At 40.3% G+C, this 20,151-nt stretch overlaps 1 protein-coding gene across 1 annotated transcript; it reads right to left on the bottom strand.

The window, feature by feature from the left end:
• Nucleotides 1–15,757: 15,757 nt before the first annotated feature.
• Nucleotides 15,758–19,709, bottom strand: LOC117708696 (PRAME family member 12-like). The gene is made up of 4 exons (XM_034502577.1): nt 19,423–19,709; nt 17,530–17,967; nt 17,215–17,358; nt 15,758–16,325 (listed from the first exon to the last, which is right to left on the bottom strand). The coding sequence occupies exons 1-4, from the start codon at nt 19,707–19,709 to the stop codon at nt 15,758–15,760; spliced, it is 1,437 nt and encodes a 478-aa protein (XP_034358468.1).
• Between the last annotated feature and the right edge of the window lie 442 nt (nt 19,710–20,151).

The raw sequence follows: 20,151 nt of genomic DNA, 5'->3' as shown, positions 1-20,151 counted from the left end.
CCAGTCAGAGACAGTGAATGCAGGTAGCACTAGAGATAACCAGATCCCAAAAGACAAGCACAAGAACATAAGCAACAGAACCCCAGTTTACCTGGCATAATCAGAACCTAGTTCCCCCAGCATAACAAGTCCTGGATACACCATAACACTGGAAAACAAGGTTAAGATTTAAAATCACTTCTCATGTTGATGATGGAGGACATTAAGAAGAACATAAATAATTTTTTAAAGAAGTATAGGAGAACACAGGTAAACATGTAGAATCCCTTAGAGAGGAAACAAAACTCTCTCAAAGAATTGCAAGAAAACACAACAAAACTGGCAAGGAAGTTAAACAAAACCATTCAGAATCTAGAAAAAGAAGTTCAAACAATAAAGAAATCTCAAAGTGTGACTATCCTGCAGATAGGAAACCTAGGAAAGAACTCAGGAGTCATAGACACAAGTATCATTAACAGAACACAAGAGATAGAAGAGAGAATCTCAGGTGTAGAAGATACCATAGAAAACATTGAAACAACTGTTAAAGAAAATGCAAAATGCAAAAAACTCCTAACCCAAAATACCCAGGAAATCCAGGACACAATGAGAAGACCAAACCAAAGGATAATAGGTATAGATGAGAGTGAAGATTCCCAACTTAAAGGTCTAGTAAATATTTTCAACAAAATTACAGAATAAAACTTGCCTAACCTAAGGAAAGGGATGTTTAAGAACATACAAGAAACCTACAGAACTCCAAATAGAGTAGACCAGAAAAGAAATTCCTCCTATCACATAATAATCAAAACATGAAATTCACAAAACAAAGAAAAAATACTAAATGCCAAGGGTAAGGGACAAAGGACAAATAACATATAAATGCAGGTCTATAAGTATTACACAAGACTTCTCAACAGAGAGTATAAAAGCCACAAGTTCCTGAACTGATATACAAACCAGAAGAGGACAAAAATGCCAGCCCAGACTACTATACCCTGCAAAACTCTCAATCACTATAAATGTAGAAACCAAGATATTCCATGACAAAACCAAATTTACACAATATCTGTCCACAAACCCAGTCTTACAAAGGATAATTGATGAAAAACTCCAACACAAAGAGGGAGACTACAACCTAGAAAAAGCAAGAAAGTAGTCTTCCAACAAATTCCAAAGAAGATAGCTACACAAACATAATTCCATTACTAATAACAAAAATAACAGGAAGCAACAATCATTTTTTCTTAATATCTCGTATCATCAATAGTCTCAATTTCCCAATAAAAAGACATAGACTAACAGAATAGATATGAAAACAGGACCAGATTTTTGCTGCATAAGGGAAATGCACCTCTGTGACAAAGACCAACACTACCTCAGAGTAAAAGGCTGTAAAACAAAGTTCCAAGGAAATTGTCTCAAGAAACTATCTGGATTAGCCATTCTAATGTTGAATAAAATGTACTTTCAAATAAAAGTTATCAAAAAAGATAAGGAAGGACACTTCACACTCCTCAAAAGAAAAATCTACTAAGATGAACTCTCAATGCTGAACATCTATATAGCAAATGCTAGAGCACACACATTCATAAATGAAACCTTACTAAAGCTCAAAGAACACATTTCACCTCACACAATAATAGTGGAGGATTTCAACACCACACTCTCTGCAATAGACAGACCATGGAAACAGAAAATAAACAGAGATACAGTGAAACTAACAGAAGTTATGATCCAAGTGGATTTAACAGCTATCTATAGAACATTTCATTGTAAAATAAAAGACTATACCTTTTTCTCAGCACCACATGGTACCTTGTCCAAAATAGACCATATAATTGATCACAAAATAGGCCTCAACAGATACAGAGAGATTGAGATAATCCCTTGCATACTATCAGATCAACACAGAATGAAGGCTGTCTTCAATAATAACAAAACAATTGAAAGCCCACATACACCTGGAAACTGAACAATGATCACCTCAATGATGACTTGATCAAGAAAGAAATAAAGAAATTAAAAAGTTTTTTAGAATTTAATGAAAATGAAGGCTTGGACCAAAACTTATGGGACACAATAAAAGCAGTGCTAACAGGAAAACTCATAAAGAAACTGGAGAGAGCATACACTAGCTACTTCATCTGAAAGCTCTAGAAGAAAAGGAAGCAAATGCCCCTTAGAGGAATAGATGACAGGAAATAATCAAACTCAGCACTGAAATCAACCAAGTAGAAACAAAAGGAATTATACAAAAAAGTCAATGAAATCCGGAGTTGTTTCTTTGAGAAAATTGACAAGATAGATAAACCCTTAGCCAGACAAACCAGAGGGCACAGAGACAGTATCCAAATTAATAAAATAAGAACTGAAAAGGGAGCCAGGACAACAGAAACTGAGGAAATTCAAAAAACCATCAGATCCTACTTAAAAAGCCTAGACTCAACAAAACTGGAAATTCAGGATGAAATGGACAATTTTCTAGACAGATACCAGGTATCACAGTTAAACCAGGAGCAGATAAACAATCTTAACAGTCAAAACCCCTAAAGAAATTGCAGGAGTCATTAAAAGTCTCCCCACCAAAAAAGCCCAGGACCAGATGTTTTTCATGCTGAATTCTATCAGACCTTCAATGATGACATAATCCCAATTCTCTTCAAACTCTTTAAAAAATTAGAATCAGAAGAAACACTACACAATTTGTTCTATGAAGCTACAATAATTTTCATGCCTAAACCACACAAAGATACAACAAAGATAGAACACTTCAGACCAATCACCCTTATGAATATTGATGCAAAAATACTCAATAAAATTCTCACAGACTGAATCCAAGAACACATCAAAACAATCATCCATCATGATCAAGTAGGCTTTATCCCAGGAATGCAGGGATGATTCAATATACGGAAATCCATCAGTGTAATCCATTATATAAACAAACTCAAAGGGGGGAAAAAAAAAAAAAAACCACATGATCATCTCACTAGATGCTGAAAAAGGATTTGACAAAATTAAACATCCCTTCATGGTAAAGACTTGGAAATGCCAGGAATTGAAGGCCCATAACTAAACATAGTAAAAGCAACATACAGCAAGCCAGTAGCCAACATTAAACTAAATGAAGAGAAACTTGAAGAAATCCCCTTAAAATCATCGACTAGACAAGGCTGCCCACTCTCTCCCTACTTATTCAAAGTAGTTCTGGAAGTCCTAGCCAGAACAATTAGACAACAAAAGAAGTCAAAGTGATACAAATAGGAAAGGAAGAAGTCAAAATATCACTATTTGCATTTGATATGATAGTCTACTTAAGTGACCCCAAAGCATCTATGAGATAACTCCTAAACATGATAAACAACCTCAGCAACATGGCTGGATATAAAATCAAATCAAACTGATCAGTATCCTTAGTTTACTGGGAGGATAAACAAGCTGAGAAAGAAATTAGAGAAAGGATACCCTTCACAATAGTCACAAATATTATAAAACCTTGGTTGTGAATCTAACCAAGCAAGTCAAAGTTCAGTGTAAGAAGGTCAAGTCTCTGGAGAAAGAAATTAAAGATCTCAGAAGATGGAAAGATCTTCCATGCTCATGGATGGTCAGGATTAATACAGCAAAATTGGCCATCTTATGGAAAGCAATCTAAGATTTAATGCAACCCCTATCAAAATTCCAACTTAATTTTTATAGCTATAAAAAGAGCAATTTGGAAATTTATTTGGAATAACAAAAAACCCAGGATAGTGTAAATGATTCTCAATGATAAAAGACCTTCTGAGGGAATCACCATCTATGACCTCATGCTGTACTACAAAGCAATAGTGATAAAAACTGCATGGTGTTGGTACAGAGACAGGCAGGAAGATCAATAGAATAGAATAGAATTAAAGACCCAGAAATGAACCCACACACCTATGGTCACTTGATCTTTGACAAAGGAGCTAAAACCATCCAGTATTTTCAACTGATGGTGCTGTTCAACTGGATATTTGAATGTAGAATAATGCAAATCCATTTATCCTTAACTCCTTGTAAAAAGCTCAAGCCCAAATGGATAAAGAGCCTTCACAAAAAAGCAGATACACTGAAACTAATAGAAGAGAAAGTGGGGAAGAGCCTCTAATACATGAGAACAATGGATAAGCTCCTGAGCAGAACACCAATGGCTCATGCTCTAAGATTAAGAATTGACAAATGGGACCTCATAAAATTGCAAAGCTTCTGTAAGACAAAGGAAATTGTCAATAGGACAAAAGGCAACTAACAAATTGGAAAAAGATCTTTACCAATCCTACATCTGATAGAGGGCTATTATCCAGTATATACAAAGAACTCAAGAAAGTAGACTCCAGACAACCAAATAACCCTATTAAAAATAAGCTACAGAGCAAAACAAATTATCATCTGAGGAAACTTGAATGGCCAAGAAGCACCTAAGGAAATATTCAAAATCCTTAGTCATCAAGGAAAGGCAAATCAAAACACCCTGAGACTCCACCTCCCACCATTCAGAAGGACTATGATCAAAAACTCAGTTGATAGAAGATGCTGGCAAAGATATGGAGAAAGAGGAACACTCCTCCGTTGTTGGTGGGATTGCAAGCTGGTACAACCACACTGGAACTCAGTCTTGTGGTTCCTCAGAAAACTGGACATAGCATTACCTAAGGACCCAGCTATCCCAGCCTGGAAATATATCCAGAGATGTTCCAACATATAGCAAGGACACATACTTCACTATGTTCATAGAAGCCTTATTTAAAATATTCAGAAGCTGGAAAGAGCCCACATGTCCTTCATCAGAGGAATGGATACAGAAAATGTGATACATTTACACAATGGAGTATTACTCAGCTATTAAAAACAATGAATTTGCCGGGCAGTGGTGGCACACGCCTTTAATCCCAGCACTCGGGAGCAGAGGCAGGCGGATTTCTGAGTTCAAGGCCAGCCTGGTCTACAGAGTGAGTTGCAGGACAGCCAGGACTACACAGAGAAACCCTGTCTCGAAAAAAACAACAACAAACAAACAAACAAACAAACAAAAAACAATGAATTTGTGAAATTCTTAGGCAAATGGATGGAAGTAGAAAATATCATCCTGAGTGAGGTAACCCAGTCACAAAAGAACTCACATGGTATGCACTCACTGATAATTCTATACTAGCCCAAAAGCTCACAAAACTGAAGATACAACTCACAGACCACATAAAGTTCATGAAGAAAGAAGAGCAAAATGTGGGTGCTTCGTTCCTTCTTAGAAGGAGTAACAGTGTACTCTTGGGTACAAATATGGAGTCAAAGTGTGGGACAGAAACTGAAGGAGGGGCTGTCTGAAGACAGTTCCACCTGGATATCCATCCCATGTGCAGTCACTAAAGGCAGACACTGATGTGCATGCCAGGAAATGCTTGCTGACAGGAGTCTGATACAGCTGTCTCCTTTGAAGTCTGCCAGAGCCTGACACATACAAAGGCAGATGCTACAGCTAACTATTAAACTAATCATGGGGTTCCCAATAGAAGAGTTACATAGAAGACTGGAGCAGCTGAAGGCTTTTGTTACCCCATGGAGAGAGCAATAATACCAACCAACCAGAGCTCCCAGGGTTAAACCACAAGCCTGGGAGCACATAGGGAAGGACCCATGGCTCCAGCTCTATACTTAGGGGAGGATGGCCTTTTGGGGCATAGGTGGGAGAGGAGGTCCTTTGTCTGGTGAAGGCTGGATGCCCTAGTGTTGGGGAATTTGAGAGTGGGTAGGTGGGAGTGGGTGGGTTGGGGACATCCTCTTAGGAGCCAGAGGAGGGGGATGGGATAAGTGGTTTCTGGGTGGGGGAAATGTGGAAAGGGGATAGTGTCTGAAATGGAAATAAAATATCCAATAAAAAATAAAACAAGGAAATTCCCATGCAATCCCATTTCTCATTAAAACGGAAGTCTAAAAGGCGGGCAGATTTCTGAGTTCGAGGCCAGTCGGGTCTACAGAGGGAGTTCCAGGACAGCCAGTGCTACACAGAGAAACCCTGTCTCGAAAAACCAAACCAAACCAAACCAAACCAAACCAAACAAACCAACCCAAAAACTGAAGTCTATCAGTTTTTATAAAATTATTATAAATAGGAAATGAATTCATACCTGGATGGTATAACCTGGATGGGATAAAGCTATTCCAGCAAGCAAGAAGCCTCCTTATGGTTGTAAATTCCTTAAGTGATGTGGACACTGGCTAGAGGGCTCCTATTCCCAGCACGAACAGGCAGCAATTCCAAGGTTCAGAAATCTGGCAGTCGGCTTGGCTTCCTCAGACTTTTATACACCTTCTGCCTCATCCCTCCCTAAGTAATCCCACCTCCCTTCCACACCTTCTATCTCATTGGTCCATTGAATCTCCAACCACTCATTCCTGTTAAAGATCCATTTTTTTTTTTTTTACTACTGTTGGTTGATTGAATCAGACCTTTTAGAGTGAAATGAATCATGGAACTAGAAGTCAGGATGGTGACTTTTGCTTGATTAACCGCTCTTGTGTGTGTATCTATATGCACTTGTTTATGTATTGATACAATTAGTTTGTGGTTTTAATGTCTGTATTTGCGTATTTATTTTAATGTGTTAATTACTGTGATCATGTACTTGAGTGTGACTTCAGTTCTAGATTATCCAAAAATTAAATAGTGAGGTTTTGTCTCAAAACAAGGACAACAATTAAAATCCAAACTCAAACAAACAAACAAACAAAAATACATGAGTATGTTGTAAGTGTGAAAGAGGCCTAAGAGGTTTTAGTGGAGAAGAACTTCAGTATAGGGTATAGAGACTGTTTTGCACTATTTTGGTGAAGAACATATTTCTTCTTTGCTCTATCTGAAGAGTTTGCCTGTGGCTAAATTGAAGAGACTCAGATTAATTGAATTCAGGAAGGAAGTCCCAGAAATGTCCATCATGCCTCTGGAGAGATGGCTCAGAGGTTAAGAGCACTGATTGCTTTTCCAGAGGTCCTGAGTTCAATTCCCAGCAACCACATGGTGGCTCACAAGCATCTGGAATGGGATCTGATGCCCCTTTCTGGTGTGTCTGAAGACATCTATAGTGTACTCATATAAATAAAATAAATCTTTAATAAAAAGAAATGTAGGTCATAGTCTTTGTTCTCTGGTTAAGTCTTATGAAGCATGTTTTGAATAAGCAAGCTTAGAAAGAAAAAATATAAATTATAGATTTGGGGTAGTAATGGGGCCTCAAGGAGTCAAATGGAGCTGAAACATGTGTTCAAGAATATTTAATTGAATTAAGGGAGTGGTAACCTTGGGGCAAGATTTTTACCAACTAAATTTGATCCAGGGATTGTGCTACACACCTTTAATCCCAGGAGAGGAAGCCAAGCAGATCTCTGAGTTCGAGGCCAGCCTGAGACAGAGCAAGATCTGGGTCAAGAAAACATTAAATCCAGGAATGGTGGTACACACCTTTAATCCCCAGAGACTAGTCTGGAGATCTGTGAGTTCAAGGTCAATCTACAGAGCAAGATCTAGGACAGCCAAACTTAGGAGGCAATGAAACAGTTGGAAATGCCAAAGCCAGTAATACAATGATATAACAAATTTCAGCTCCTGTAAGCAGCAGAACTTGGCAGGTTTGGCCATTTTGCTCTGGCTTTACAGTCAAGATGAGAAGGAGACTACAAGAACAATTAAAGCACAGCCAGGACACAGAGAAACCCTGTCTCGAACCCCCCCCCCCCCCCCAAAAAAAAAACAATTAAAGCTAGTTAGCTAGAGCTAAAGAATTAGTGAAGAATTAGTGGTGATGAAAACCTAGGTAATGTGTACAAGGCACCCAATTAATATTGGTTTTGAAAGCCTGAAGGAGCCATAAGGCAAAGCTGAGGCTTGGCCCCATGAGAGGCCTTGGGAAGGTCATTGGTGAAGGTGCATCTTTAGCTTTTATTGATGTTCCAGGACTAAAGGGATTATGTAAAGAATTTGAGGCTTAGCACCATGAAGAGACCATATAAAAGGCTATTGGTGAAACCTAATTTCAGGGGACGACCCCAGTGTATTGAGATGTCAGTACTGTGAGATGATCTCTAAGAAGAGCAGCAACAGTAGAGTGGATCAATGAGTCCTCCTCCTTCCCTCCCCCTCCCCCTCCCCCTCCCCCTCCCCCTCCCCTCCCCCTCCCCCTCCCCCTCCTCCCCCCCCTCCCCCTCCCCCTCCCCTTCCCCCTCCCCCCCCCCTCCCCCTCCCCCCCTCCCCCTCCCCCTCCTCCTCTCTCTTCTTCTTCTTCTTCTTCTTCTCTTCTTCTTCTTCTTCTTCTTCTTCTTCCTTCTTCTTCTTCTTCTTTTCTCCTTTCCTCCTCCTCCTCCCTCCCCTCCTTCTGTTACCCCTTCCCTCCTCCTCTTCCTCCTTCTCCTCCTTCTCCTCCTTCTCCTCCTTCTCCTCCTTCTCCTCCTTCTCCTCCTCCTCCTCCTCCTCCTCCTTCTCCTCCTTCTCCTCCTTCTCCTCCTCCTCCTCCTCCTCCTCCTCCTCCTCCTCCTCCTCCTCCTCCTCCTCCTCCATCTTCTCTGTAGCAAGAATTGGCTAGTTCTGGGTGTGTTTGATGGGAGACCTTTAATCCCATCACAGAATAGGCAGAGATAGGTGGATCTCTGTGAATTAGAAGTCAACCTGGTCTACAGAGCAAACTCCAAGATAGCCAAGGATACACAGAGAAACCCTGTCTCCAAGCTCTACCACACACCAAAAAAAAGATAAGAAAAGAAAAAAATAAACTCCAAGTTGACTATAGAACTGAGACTTTTTTGAGTCTGGTAGAATTCTGCTGTACATCCATCTGGGTTGGATTTCTTTAGCATCAAGAATTTTGATTACTTCATCAGTTTCCTCATGTGTTATTGTTCTTTTTAAATTGATGTTGATGACTTCTTTGTTTTTTGTTCATTAGTATTGGCTTATTTGAGACTGGGTTTTTCTGTGTAGCCCTGGCTATTCTGGAACTCAGTAAGTAGACCAGGCTAGCCTTGAACTTACATGGAAATCTGTCTAGCTGTCCCTCAGGAGTTTTGGGATTAAAGGTATGTGCCACCACCATTAGCAGGCTGTTGACTTCTAGTTGGCTTAAATTTGTTGGTTTGGCTGAATCTCAGAATTTATGTATTTCCCTATGTTTTCCAAATTCATGGAGTACAGGTTTTTAAATAAGTGATATACAGTCAATCTTAGAATATTATAACACTTTCAATTTCTCTTCTGACTGTTACAATCTTCAATACCTGTTGACATCATATCTTGTTATTCAGGGTCTACTATTGGTTTCCTTGACATAGTTGGGCCAAGGTTGTGTCAATTTTCATTATCATTCCTAAAACATACCACTTACATTTGTTTATGTTTGGTATTGTTTTATTTGTTTTGATTTTATTAATTTCACTTATTTTTTTTATTTTATTTTCAAGGCTGAGATTCTCTGTGTATCCTATGATGTCTTAAAACACATTCTGTAGACCAGGTAGGCCTCAAACTCAGCAATGCATGGCCCACTCTCTACCTAACTATTCTGTATAGCACTCAAAGTTATAGCTAGAGAAGTTGGACAACAAAATTAAATCAAGGAGATACAAATTGGAAAAGAAGTCAAGGTATAACGTTGTGTGTATGATAGGATAGTATATATATGCTACTCTAAAAAATTCTACCAGAGAACTCCTACAGCTGATAAACAACTCCAGCAAAGTGGCTGGATATAAAATTAACTCAAATAAATCAGTAACCTATTTTTATACAAATGATAAATGGGGTAAGAAGGAAATTAGGGAAATAATACACTTTGCAATAGCCAAAAATAATATAAATCATCTTGGTATCACTCCAAGCAAGCAAGTCAATAATCTGTATGACAAGAACATCAAGTTGCTGAAAAAAAATACAAAAATACATACACATACATGTGTGTGTGTCTGTGTGTATAATTTTTAAATGCCAAAACTGAAAGCTACAAATTGCCCTTATCAGACTGCTTTCAACATCCCAGAAAATGGTGTCTTCTCATTTTTCTTTAGTTTCAGGAATTTTTTTCTTTCTTTCTTTTTTCTTTTCTTTCTTTCTTTCTTGACTTTTTCCTAAATCCATTCATCATTCCATACCAAACTGTTTCAGTCTTCATGAGTTTGTCTACTTAGTACTTTCAGTTTTATTGGAATGTGTTAATATAGTGCACAAGATCAGGCTTTGTGCCCAGAACTTGGTTCCAACATATTTGAATCCAAATGTTCTTGGGACCCACCCTCACAGATCAGAAAGTTCAGTGATTTTTCCTTCAAATGCAGTATCCAAAGACCTTAAACAGGTGGTCAGGATAATGGCCAACAAGGAAGTCAGGCTGCATCACTCAGCAGTTCATACTCTGGAATTAAGAAATGAAGGCGAAAGAAAGAGAAAGATACCATTTAATGTGGAGAATTTCACTAACCTGGGTTTTGAGGAGCTTCTTTTAGATAAAGTATATATTGTTTGACTTTTAACTCACGTGATCCCTTGGAATCTCCTGTTTTCCACATTTTGTGTCTGCTTGACAAGACAACATTCCTGTGGACTTCACATCACAGTGCTTAGAGTAACCCTGCCCCTTCCTTGCCTAAGAACACAAGTCTGGTATCTAGTCATAACACACAATACATAATCAAGAGGAAAGCAGACAGACTTGCAGTGCCTTATGTCCCTTAGAAGATCCAAGAACTGAGGACAAAATCAGGCCAATTTTTCTCCAAGTTCAAACCCTATGTTATAATAGCACACTCAAGAGGTAAATTACAGCTCCAAAGTGAGCTGATTCTATTTAAGGTGTGGTGGAAAGTATTCTGAAGGATAGCTGTGGTGCTCTCATCGTCATAGAAAATGATCTTAGAGAGCTGGATGCTCTGAGTAAAGGCATGCAGAAGAGCACTGTACTGGGAGACTTTCATCCTACAGCCTTCCAAGGCTAGGATCTTCAGAGTGGCTGCAGCTTTCTTCAGAAGAACCTAGGGTGTCCCAGTACTTAAATGGTATATGATCACAAGACTGAGGTTCAAGAGCAGTAGTTGATGGAGGTCCAGGCTCAGGGATATATGACTAAAGTCTTTCTGTGACAGATGACAGTGAGTGATGGATAAGGACTCCAAGGGGGTGTTCAAGCACCTTGGAAAAGATAAATGTACTTGGAGAGTTTTGGTCACAGGATTGACACCAGTTTAGAAGAGTTACATTGTTCAAGTTCTCAGGATCTGGGACAAGTCCATCATGAGTCTGCTATTGTTTTGTCTTTGTCTTATCCTTCATCTTAGAGAAAGTACTATGCTTTCTCTCCAAGACATCAAGTTCTGGTACCATGTCCAGGATGGGCCCTTTGCTTGTCTTGCATATAACTGTTTTACTACCCTCTACTCTGCTTCCATTAAGTCCTGCCTGATTCTACTGTGTCTGGAGGAGCTGAGACAGCCTCACTCCTCTGTGGCTAAATATGAACTGTGCTGCCCTCCAAGTCTGACTGACTTTTGCTGAAGGTACTTTAAGCAGTGATGACTCTGCACTGTTCCAAGCTGGATCAGTGAGATAATCCCTGTGTACATGGGACCCCAGTTTCTCTGTTTCTACTTGTCCTGTCACTTAATCTTTGTGTACCATTAGCTGGGTCTTGCCTACCTGGGTTAAGTGTTCTGTATAATGGAAACATCCAGTGCATCCAGCACAACCTTCCAAGTCTCCATGTGTGGGGTCCCCAAGTGAGACAGTGAAAGGGCCAGTCTCCCATCATTGCCTCAACAAGATTATTCTGTCTGCCTGTGAAGGTCTCCTTGAAGTGTGGTAGGAAGACTCAGTTCTCAGGTACTCCAGAGCTGAGATGGTCAAGGTCACTTCAGTCAGGAACCACTGCCTTCCTTCCTGCAGAAGTGAGAGCTGAGCTGAGAAACTCATTCTGATAGTTTGTCAGTGTCCAGAATCTTGTGTAGGCTCCTAGAAAAGAATGAAATTCATGGCTAAGGCTTGGGAAATCTTTTATCACCCAAATCAAAGAAGTCACAATCACCCAAGGGCAGAGTCACAATTAAGACAATGTCTGGTTCTCTCTTTACCCTATGCCCCTACTATCCATTGGTATCAAATGATCAGTTAAACAAAAATGAAGCCATGAAAGTTTTGGAGGGCACCCTGGGCAATCTCACAGCCACCAAACAGATCACACATTCCCCTCAGTCCCATCATATTATAGCCACTGCTCTCCACAATCCATTCCCACTGGGAATCTCAAAGTTTTGACCAGACATTTATGAACAACTGATGCTGATCAACTATCCAGGGCCCCAACACCAGCTCCCAACCACACAAACTGCAGTCTGAAAATTTTTTGGTATTATGTAAATTGATTGAATCATGTCTCAAGGGGGAAGAGAAACTTATCTGACTCTATTGTCAGAGGGACCTTCATGGCATCTCTCCAGAGACTAAATTCTTGATTTTTTAAAATTTAATGATTTTTGATTTTCTTTTCACAGAGGATCACAAGTATACCTTATGTCTACCCAGAACTCCAAGTAAGATGACATCTATCTTTCAATCATCCTTCTGCCTTAGCTTTCCACTATGGAGTAGGATTACAAAGGAGATCGTTCACATCCTGTCACTTATCTGGAATTCTGTGTAAGATGCAGCACTATCTGTAGTCTGTTGTTGAAAGAGAGGAACATGAATCCAAATATATTATGACCCATTGTCCTGTGTCCCTGTCAAACAAAGAATCTATCAGAATTAAGGGCCTGTTCTGGTGGCTGTGGCAATCATCTGTGGTGACTGATACTAAGGAAGGGACTGGGAACAGGTGCTGGCACACCTTCAATCCAAGTGCTCAGAAAGCAGAGGCAGGAGGATCACTGAATTCATGCTTAGCATAAACAAGAGCGGGAGTTCCAGAATACACAGGACTAATCAGAGAAACTATCTCTTAAAATATCAATACAAAACAAAGAAAGAGAAGAAGAAATTGAGGGATGGAAGGAGGAGAGAAGGAAATATTTTCCTGGGCTCTATGTCTGAATTACCAATGGGGTGCCATGCACTGTTAGGCCAAATCTTTTAAGTTCAGACTCTGTTTTAGAAGACCTGACCTAAGTTTCAACTCAGGTAAACAAACAGGCTGGCACTTAGTATTACTTTTCAATTTGCCACCCACCCAACAAAATCAGAGTGTAGCTCCAGTCTCTAGGCTAATCTCCAACAAGACAAGCATATCCAGGTAACACCTTCAACAAGACCAGTGTCTCCAAGTTATACCTCCAACAAATATGCAACCCCTATCTACAATAGCTAATTATTATTGCAAGCATATATGTTTACTTGTATATATAATATATATATACATACACACGCACACACACACACACACACACACACATATATTCCTGAATATAATCTATTAAGTCTGTATGAAGCTACTCATACCATGGATGCCTGAAAATGGCCCCCATAGACTCATAGTGCATGGGATTATTGAAGACATGACCTTTTTGGAATAGATGTGGGTGTGGCCCTGTTGCATGAGTAGTGTGACTTCAGAGTGGGATTTGCAGTTTCCAAAACTCAAGCCAGACCTAGTGGCTAATTCTTTAGGCTGCCTGTGGGTCTAGATATAGAAATCTCAGCTCTGTCTTCAATACCATGTCTGCCAGCATGCCACCATGAGTTCTGCCATGGCAACAATGAACTAAACCTCTGAAACCGTAAGGCCAGCCCCAATGAATTGTTTCCCTTTATAAGAGTTGCCTTGATCCTGGTGTTTCTTCACATCAATAAAACTCCAACTAAGAGATACATGTGTGTTTTCAGAGGTGACAATTTAGGAGATTCTACAAGCACTTGTGTAGTAAACAAGCATAATCCCTAACAACACTCTACAAACATCTGCCCTTATACCCACTGATGTTTAGAGTCTCTACCCAACATAAATGAGACTTCTCTTTTCAAGATGCAGAGACCCCTACAGAACACCACAACCAATGATGATGCAGAATTATGGACATCAATACCAAAGGGTACATCTGCAAAATACACAGAGATCATTGCTGAAGATGTGGAAAGAGGACTGTAAGCTCTAGAGAACCAGTAAATGTGCTGTGAGATTGCATCTACTAGTAGTGGGAAAAGCTATAGGCAAAGCTTGAAAAACACAGTTGAACTTATAGGAGCTGAACACGCATGACACCAGTGAACATAGCAAACTAGACAGAGACAATGCTTTAGGGTCTCAGCCCTACACAAAGAACTGTAGAATACTGAAAAGCAAGGAAGAGAAGAGTTGGATTTTCGTAGGGAAGATAACCAATTGGTTGTTTGGTGCTAAAAAGTAATTTTTAACTGTGAATATTTATTGTAGGTGTATTTGTTTAAATATAAGTGTATGTTTTCACCAGCATGCACTTATGTGCATCATATAGGGGTTAAGAAATGAGCATAGGACCCAATGGGAGAAGAGTTACAGACAGCTAGATGGATGGGAGTCTTCAGGTACTAGAAAAGATCCTATATTGTCTAAAAGTGTAGAAATCACTATCTGCTGGGCCATCTCTCCTGAATGTAAGGTACCCTATTTGAGGTAGCATACCAACTGAAAACCAGGTACTCATTTGGCTGGAAGTAGAGGATGAGTTTACTCTATAGGCTGGTATCTTCTGGATAACACAGCCTAAAACACAATGTGTCTCTGTGTGTGCTCTGAACTGCTGAGGCAGAGGTCCAAGGTTGAGGAAACAGTCTTGACCTAGGCTGAACCCAGAGGTAATGATACAGGAGATGCAGAATGAATCTCCGTAGGGGACTTCTTGCTGAACTAACTACATTGTCTTAAAGAACACTGGCATCGCATGGAAAAGAGGAATCCCAGATATGCCTGAGACATGATAGGCTTGCTCATTCTTTCTCTATATTTCTGTAAATGACCAGATCTGTAGAGGGTTCATCCTCTAGTGGATTGGAGACAGTATGCATTCTACTTGTGCTGAATTAGGTGTGTTGTGGGATGACACTTTCACTGATAAAACTGCAATAATTTGATGGACCATGATGCCCTATGTTCATAGGGAATCCCATAATAGCCCATTGCTGTGAGCACTGATGGAACATAAGTTCTAACAACAACCCCACACCCTGTTTCTAGAATGTGTTCACTTGCACAGTCTTGTGTAGGAAAGCCTCTGTGCTCACAATCACATCCCATTCCAAGGATGGTTCAGTATACAGACTGGTTTTAAGAGCACTTCACACTTAGTTTGACAGTACTGTGCAAGTAACAAAGGAGACAACATTTGGAAGTAAAGGGTAGAAGATAATGCCATAATTGACTTTAATACATTTTGCCACCAACAAGGCTCCAATGATAATTTCCTTGATCATACACCAGGAGGTCATAGAACAGCACAAAATAAAACTGAGGTCAATGACATGGGTAGCACACAAGAGGAGACCAATCAGTTCATAGACTGGCCTTATATTTACAAAATGGGGAAGCCAGTGTGGATCATGTCCTGATGGAGGCATATTTAGACATGCAGAACTGTCTTTCTGATTCCACAAGACCCTGTTCCTACTATTCTATTGTCCTTCATATCAAATCACCCAAGGTCTCAATCCAGTGAACACCATTTTGATTTTATTGCATCTAAAGCCATGAATTCAGGGACTCTGTGGTAAATGTCCTCCTTCAGATTTCATGTCTCAGCATCCAGAATCAATCTTCTATTACCTCCCAACAAAGGCAAGGCTGGGAACCCTGTCATAGACACAGCATCCCAAACAATGAGGGCAGGTGGCTGTAGCAAACATGAATTTTTGGGGCTGCCTTTTGGACATGAGCATTTGTAGCAGCTCAGGACACAGTTGAAAAAACCTCTCCACCACAACATCACCCAGGGGATCATAGCACTCTTTTGGGGCAGGGTACACCTCTACAGTCAAGTTGTTCAGATTGGCCATGCATTGCAGAAGGTCCTTCAGTACAGGAGTGGAGAAGTCGTTATAGTAAAAATTAATACTGTTGAGCTGTGAGCACTGGCTCAGGGCTGGCAAGAGGACTTTGAGCTGAGAGTCCTTCATCCTGCAGTGCTCAAACTGCAGACTCTGCAGAGTTTCAGATACATTCTCTAGGAGAATTCGGAGACTCTTGAAACATGACTCAGAAAACACTACAGCACTGAAGTGCAGTTGTTTCAGTTGATAGAGGCTCTGACACTTTGACATGTGTTCCAGGTCTGACATCGAGAGTCGGCAGAAAGACATAGACAAGGACTCCAAGGGGCTCTTCAGACATCTAGAGTATAAACAAGACATTGGTTCTAACTCATGTTGCTGGAGGACACTAGTAAGATTGACAGAGAAGCTACATATGTAGTCAATCTGTGCTTTTGTTGAATGTCCACCCTGGAAACACAGCATGTTGGTGTCTGCTCATAGCATTGTCTACTGAGGCATACTACAATCCTGTGGGATGGGCTCAGACCACAGATCTGCAACTCTCCATACTCACTCTGTCAAAGAACTACAGCTTGCCTCATCATGCCAGAAGAGCATACCTAGAAAGGACTAGCACAGGGAGGTTCTGGCAACATCCTGTCCTGTGTCCTACACAGTTTATTCTTGTTTCTGCTATCTCCACACTCATCATCCTTGATTTCATGGTTCTACACTTGACTCTGATGATCCCCACCCCAGTGTCACAAACTTCTTATCTACTTAGTCCCAACTTGTGTTCAAAGTATCCTTCCATTTAGGGAGAATTAGAGGCTGATAGACTCCAATAGAGGAACAAACTGGTTCCTGTACTTGTATATCTTTCTAGAGGGCAAGTGTGGAGCCACTCTAGCTCAGGGCTCTCTGCTCTGTCCTGTTTCCTTCCATTACCTTTGCCTTGATCCCAAAAAGGAATATGCAAAGCACACTTACTGCATCTGACCCACACAATGGACCTGTTTACAAGGCTGCTATCTCAATATCTCCTACCCCAGCTCAGACTCAGCTAAAGGAATAGGAATGAACCAAGTGAATTCAGTTAAAAAAACAAACATTCCATACTTCTACAATGTAATGATTCTGTCATTGTAACAACCATTGTGACTGGCATACCTCAGGTGTTCACTCATGTTCCTAGTAAAAGGAAAGCTTTTCTGTCAGAACAGAAACAGTTCACTATCCTTCCTTACCTGAACAAAATTTCCATGTTGTCATTGGGAATGAAGGAACAATTCAAATAGAGACTCTGGAGATGGTCGAGTTTGGCGAGCTGAGAAAAGAATTCTGCAGAACACTTTTTTACATCTGTCACTGTATCCACAGCATTATATTGGGAATCAATTCCATGTAGATAGTATTTCGCAATATCTGTCATCGTGTCAATGCAATGTGGATAGAAACGTAGGAAAGACAGTATCTCATAGGTGCATAGTTTCTCGTTGTTTATATCCCTTTTGATTAAAATATTACACACCTCCCTGGTAATCTCCAGGGCATTATACTGGAAGTCAATTTGATGTAGATTGAATTTGGTAATATTTCTCATCTGGCCAAGGAAATGTGGAAATAAACTTAGGAATGGCAGTAACTCAGGTGTGCATATTTCCAATTCCTCAATATAGATTGGCTGGAAAATATTCAAGACCTCCTTAATAATCTCCATGGGGAAGACACAAATCGTCATCTTCTGACAGATTAGCTGCAAAGAGTCACCGTTCTTCTTGGCCCACTGGAGCAAGCACTTTTGGTCTTCTTCCAAAGAGTAGTAGAGGTTCAGGTAAGTGACCACCTGCAATCGTTGTGTCAATGCATAAGTAGGAAGACTCTCTGGGCCTTGCTTCTTTCTCAAAGTATCTGGTGAGCACGCTCCATCTTCTCTTCCAGCCCATGCATCCCAGAAATCCTGATGCACATCTCTCAAGTCCAACACTTGTAGCTTCCTCCTTCTGTGGTGGAAATATGTAAAGTTTCATAATTTAAAACAGGAACCAATATGGAGTCAGCTTGTGTCCCACTTGTCTAACTTCAGTGCCAACATAACACTTCACACCAGGCTGTCAAGGACACTGCACTATATGCATGAAGGTAGTGGCAAAGGCACAGAGTAGGAAACTTCTTCTGAGGGTAGAAAACTGCAGGCCTAGGTGATTGACACCTGTAGCCTAACAGCAGAGGATAAGGCAATGTGGCCTTTGTTCTGTCTCAGCAGGAACTGCTGGTCTCTAAGTTATGCCTGCTAGTCTGAGGTCTCAGGAAGAAAAAGACACTTAGAGCTGCTACTACTACTACTACTTTTTGTCTTTGTATTCAGAACTTCTACATCTTTCAGAGCACATGATCACATATTACACAGTTCATCACAAGTTCACACCAAAAACCAAATCATAAATTGAAATAGAGTTTACAACAGAGAATGTTTACATGCATATCCATTAGTAGTAATTATCTGGTTAAACATCTATCACTTGTCTACCTCAACAGGTTCACTGAAGGTTTAAAACTATAACTAAGAAATTAATGAAGGTTTGTATAGATAAACTCAGGCAACATTATATCTTCTGTCCTAGCACTTATACTAAATCATGAGTTTCCTATTAGTGACCTTTGGTTAATTGTTTACAACCTCTTGGAATGTGCTCTGAGTTGGAGAAAGTCTGGTCACTATCTAAGAGCAACTAATGACACGTGGAAGACAGGCAGAGTTCTCACTGCAGTTTGACTATCAGAAAGGGACTCAATAGCAGTCCCACTACAAAAGAGCTTAATAATAATCATTTATATAAATTTAGGAATTTTATAAGATCACCAACAAGACTTAAGAAGTCATCTATTTGTCTATATAGCATCAACCCAAGACAGTACATCTTCGTGGATCTGCAGATATCTGCTCCAAAGAGGTGTGCTATTGCTTAGTGATTGTTAGATATGTTTAATTCCAATAATAGAAAAAGCATATCAATAGCAGGAATCTTTCTTCATATAAGTCCCTTACAGCCTTGCTGAATAAGGGCTCACTTGTTGCAGATTATATAATAATCCAAGGCAAGCCATTCCAGGATGATCACCTGCTAATTATTAGCTTTATTTACCCATTATGGCTCCTGACACATCTGGAGACATGACCCACTTCCCTCCATTGAGTTGCTCTTGACTTGTGTCTCTTTCATATCTAGTGTCTGTAGGAAAGCCAGGGAAAGGCTCATCCTACTAGGGCTACTAGTACTCTGAGCTGTCCACTATGAGTTTCACTTAGATCAGCTTTCACCTTGAATAGTATTTCCACAAATCCCCATGTCAATGACATCATTATTCTCTGTCCTGTTTGATCACGGTCTTTCTGCCCTCATGTGTCTTACCACTAACCCTATTCCCCTGTAGCTGTTTTGGCTCTTGCCTACCTGGGAGGAACATTCTGGGTCATCAGTAGATCTATGCCATCCAGCACAGCTTGCATCATCTCCACATCAGCAGATTTCAGTAATGGTCCCACAGGGAGGTAGGAAAAGGGCCAGGCTGCCACCGTTGCCTTCAATAACTCTGTGCGTTTCCTATTGAATGCCTCTATGAAGAGTGGTGGGAAGAGCATAATGGGCAGGTATTCCAGATCAGAGAAGTCTATGGCATCATTCCTCACCAGCATCTCCAGTGCCAGCTGCTCCAGTGTGGGAGGGTTGTAGGTGCTCATCCTAACAGATATTCAGTCAGAAGGAACCTGGAGAAAGATTTAGGGGACATAATTTCAGGCTAAATTTTGGAAATCCCTATTTTTCACACATTGTATGAATCAGAAGGCCAGAGCCCATGCTCTGGAAATAATGGAGTATCCAGTCTGCACAGTTATCCAATCTCATGGTCTAAGGCCAAAAGTCCATCACTCTCAGCATGTAGACTCCCTTGTAAGCAACCACAGAGGAAAAAATTAACCTTTATCCCATATGATACCAATCTCTGTTCTTCTTAATTGTGTGCCTAGTCAGAAGGGTTATTCAGGAGCATACAGTCTGACCAGAGTTTTGTTTCAGGGAATAGATAATGATCAAGTTTTCAGGCCTTTTAAGAAAAAATATTGAGTCAATGTCATAGGCCCAACCCAGTCTAATTGTCCTCTCAACAGATTGATCTCTCCT

Source organism: Arvicanthis niloticus, chromosome 5, assembly GCF_011762505.2.
Source record: "Arvicanthis niloticus isolate mArvNil1 chromosome 5, mArvNil1.pat.X, whole genome shotgun sequence".
NCBI classification, from domain to species: Eukaryota; Metazoa; Chordata; class Mammalia; order Rodentia; family Muridae; genus Arvicanthis; species Arvicanthis niloticus.
This window is presented reverse-complemented; position numbering and strand designations above follow the sequence as displayed.

Bases quoted from the DNA above. Each gene is read 5' to 3' on its own strand.
- LOC117708696 (XM_034502577.1), bottom strand. From the start codon at position 19,709: ATGAGCACCTACAACCCTCCCACACTGGAGCAGCTGGCACTGGAGATG. The intron at 17,968-19,422 runs GTAGGCAAGAGC...CCACCACAGAAG, and splicing joins ACCCAGAATGTTCCTCCCAG to GAGGAAGCTACAAGTGTTGG. The intron at 17,359-17,529 runs CCAGTATAATGC...TGGAATTGATTC, and splicing joins AATCTACATCAAATTGACTT to CCAATATAATGCTGTGGATA.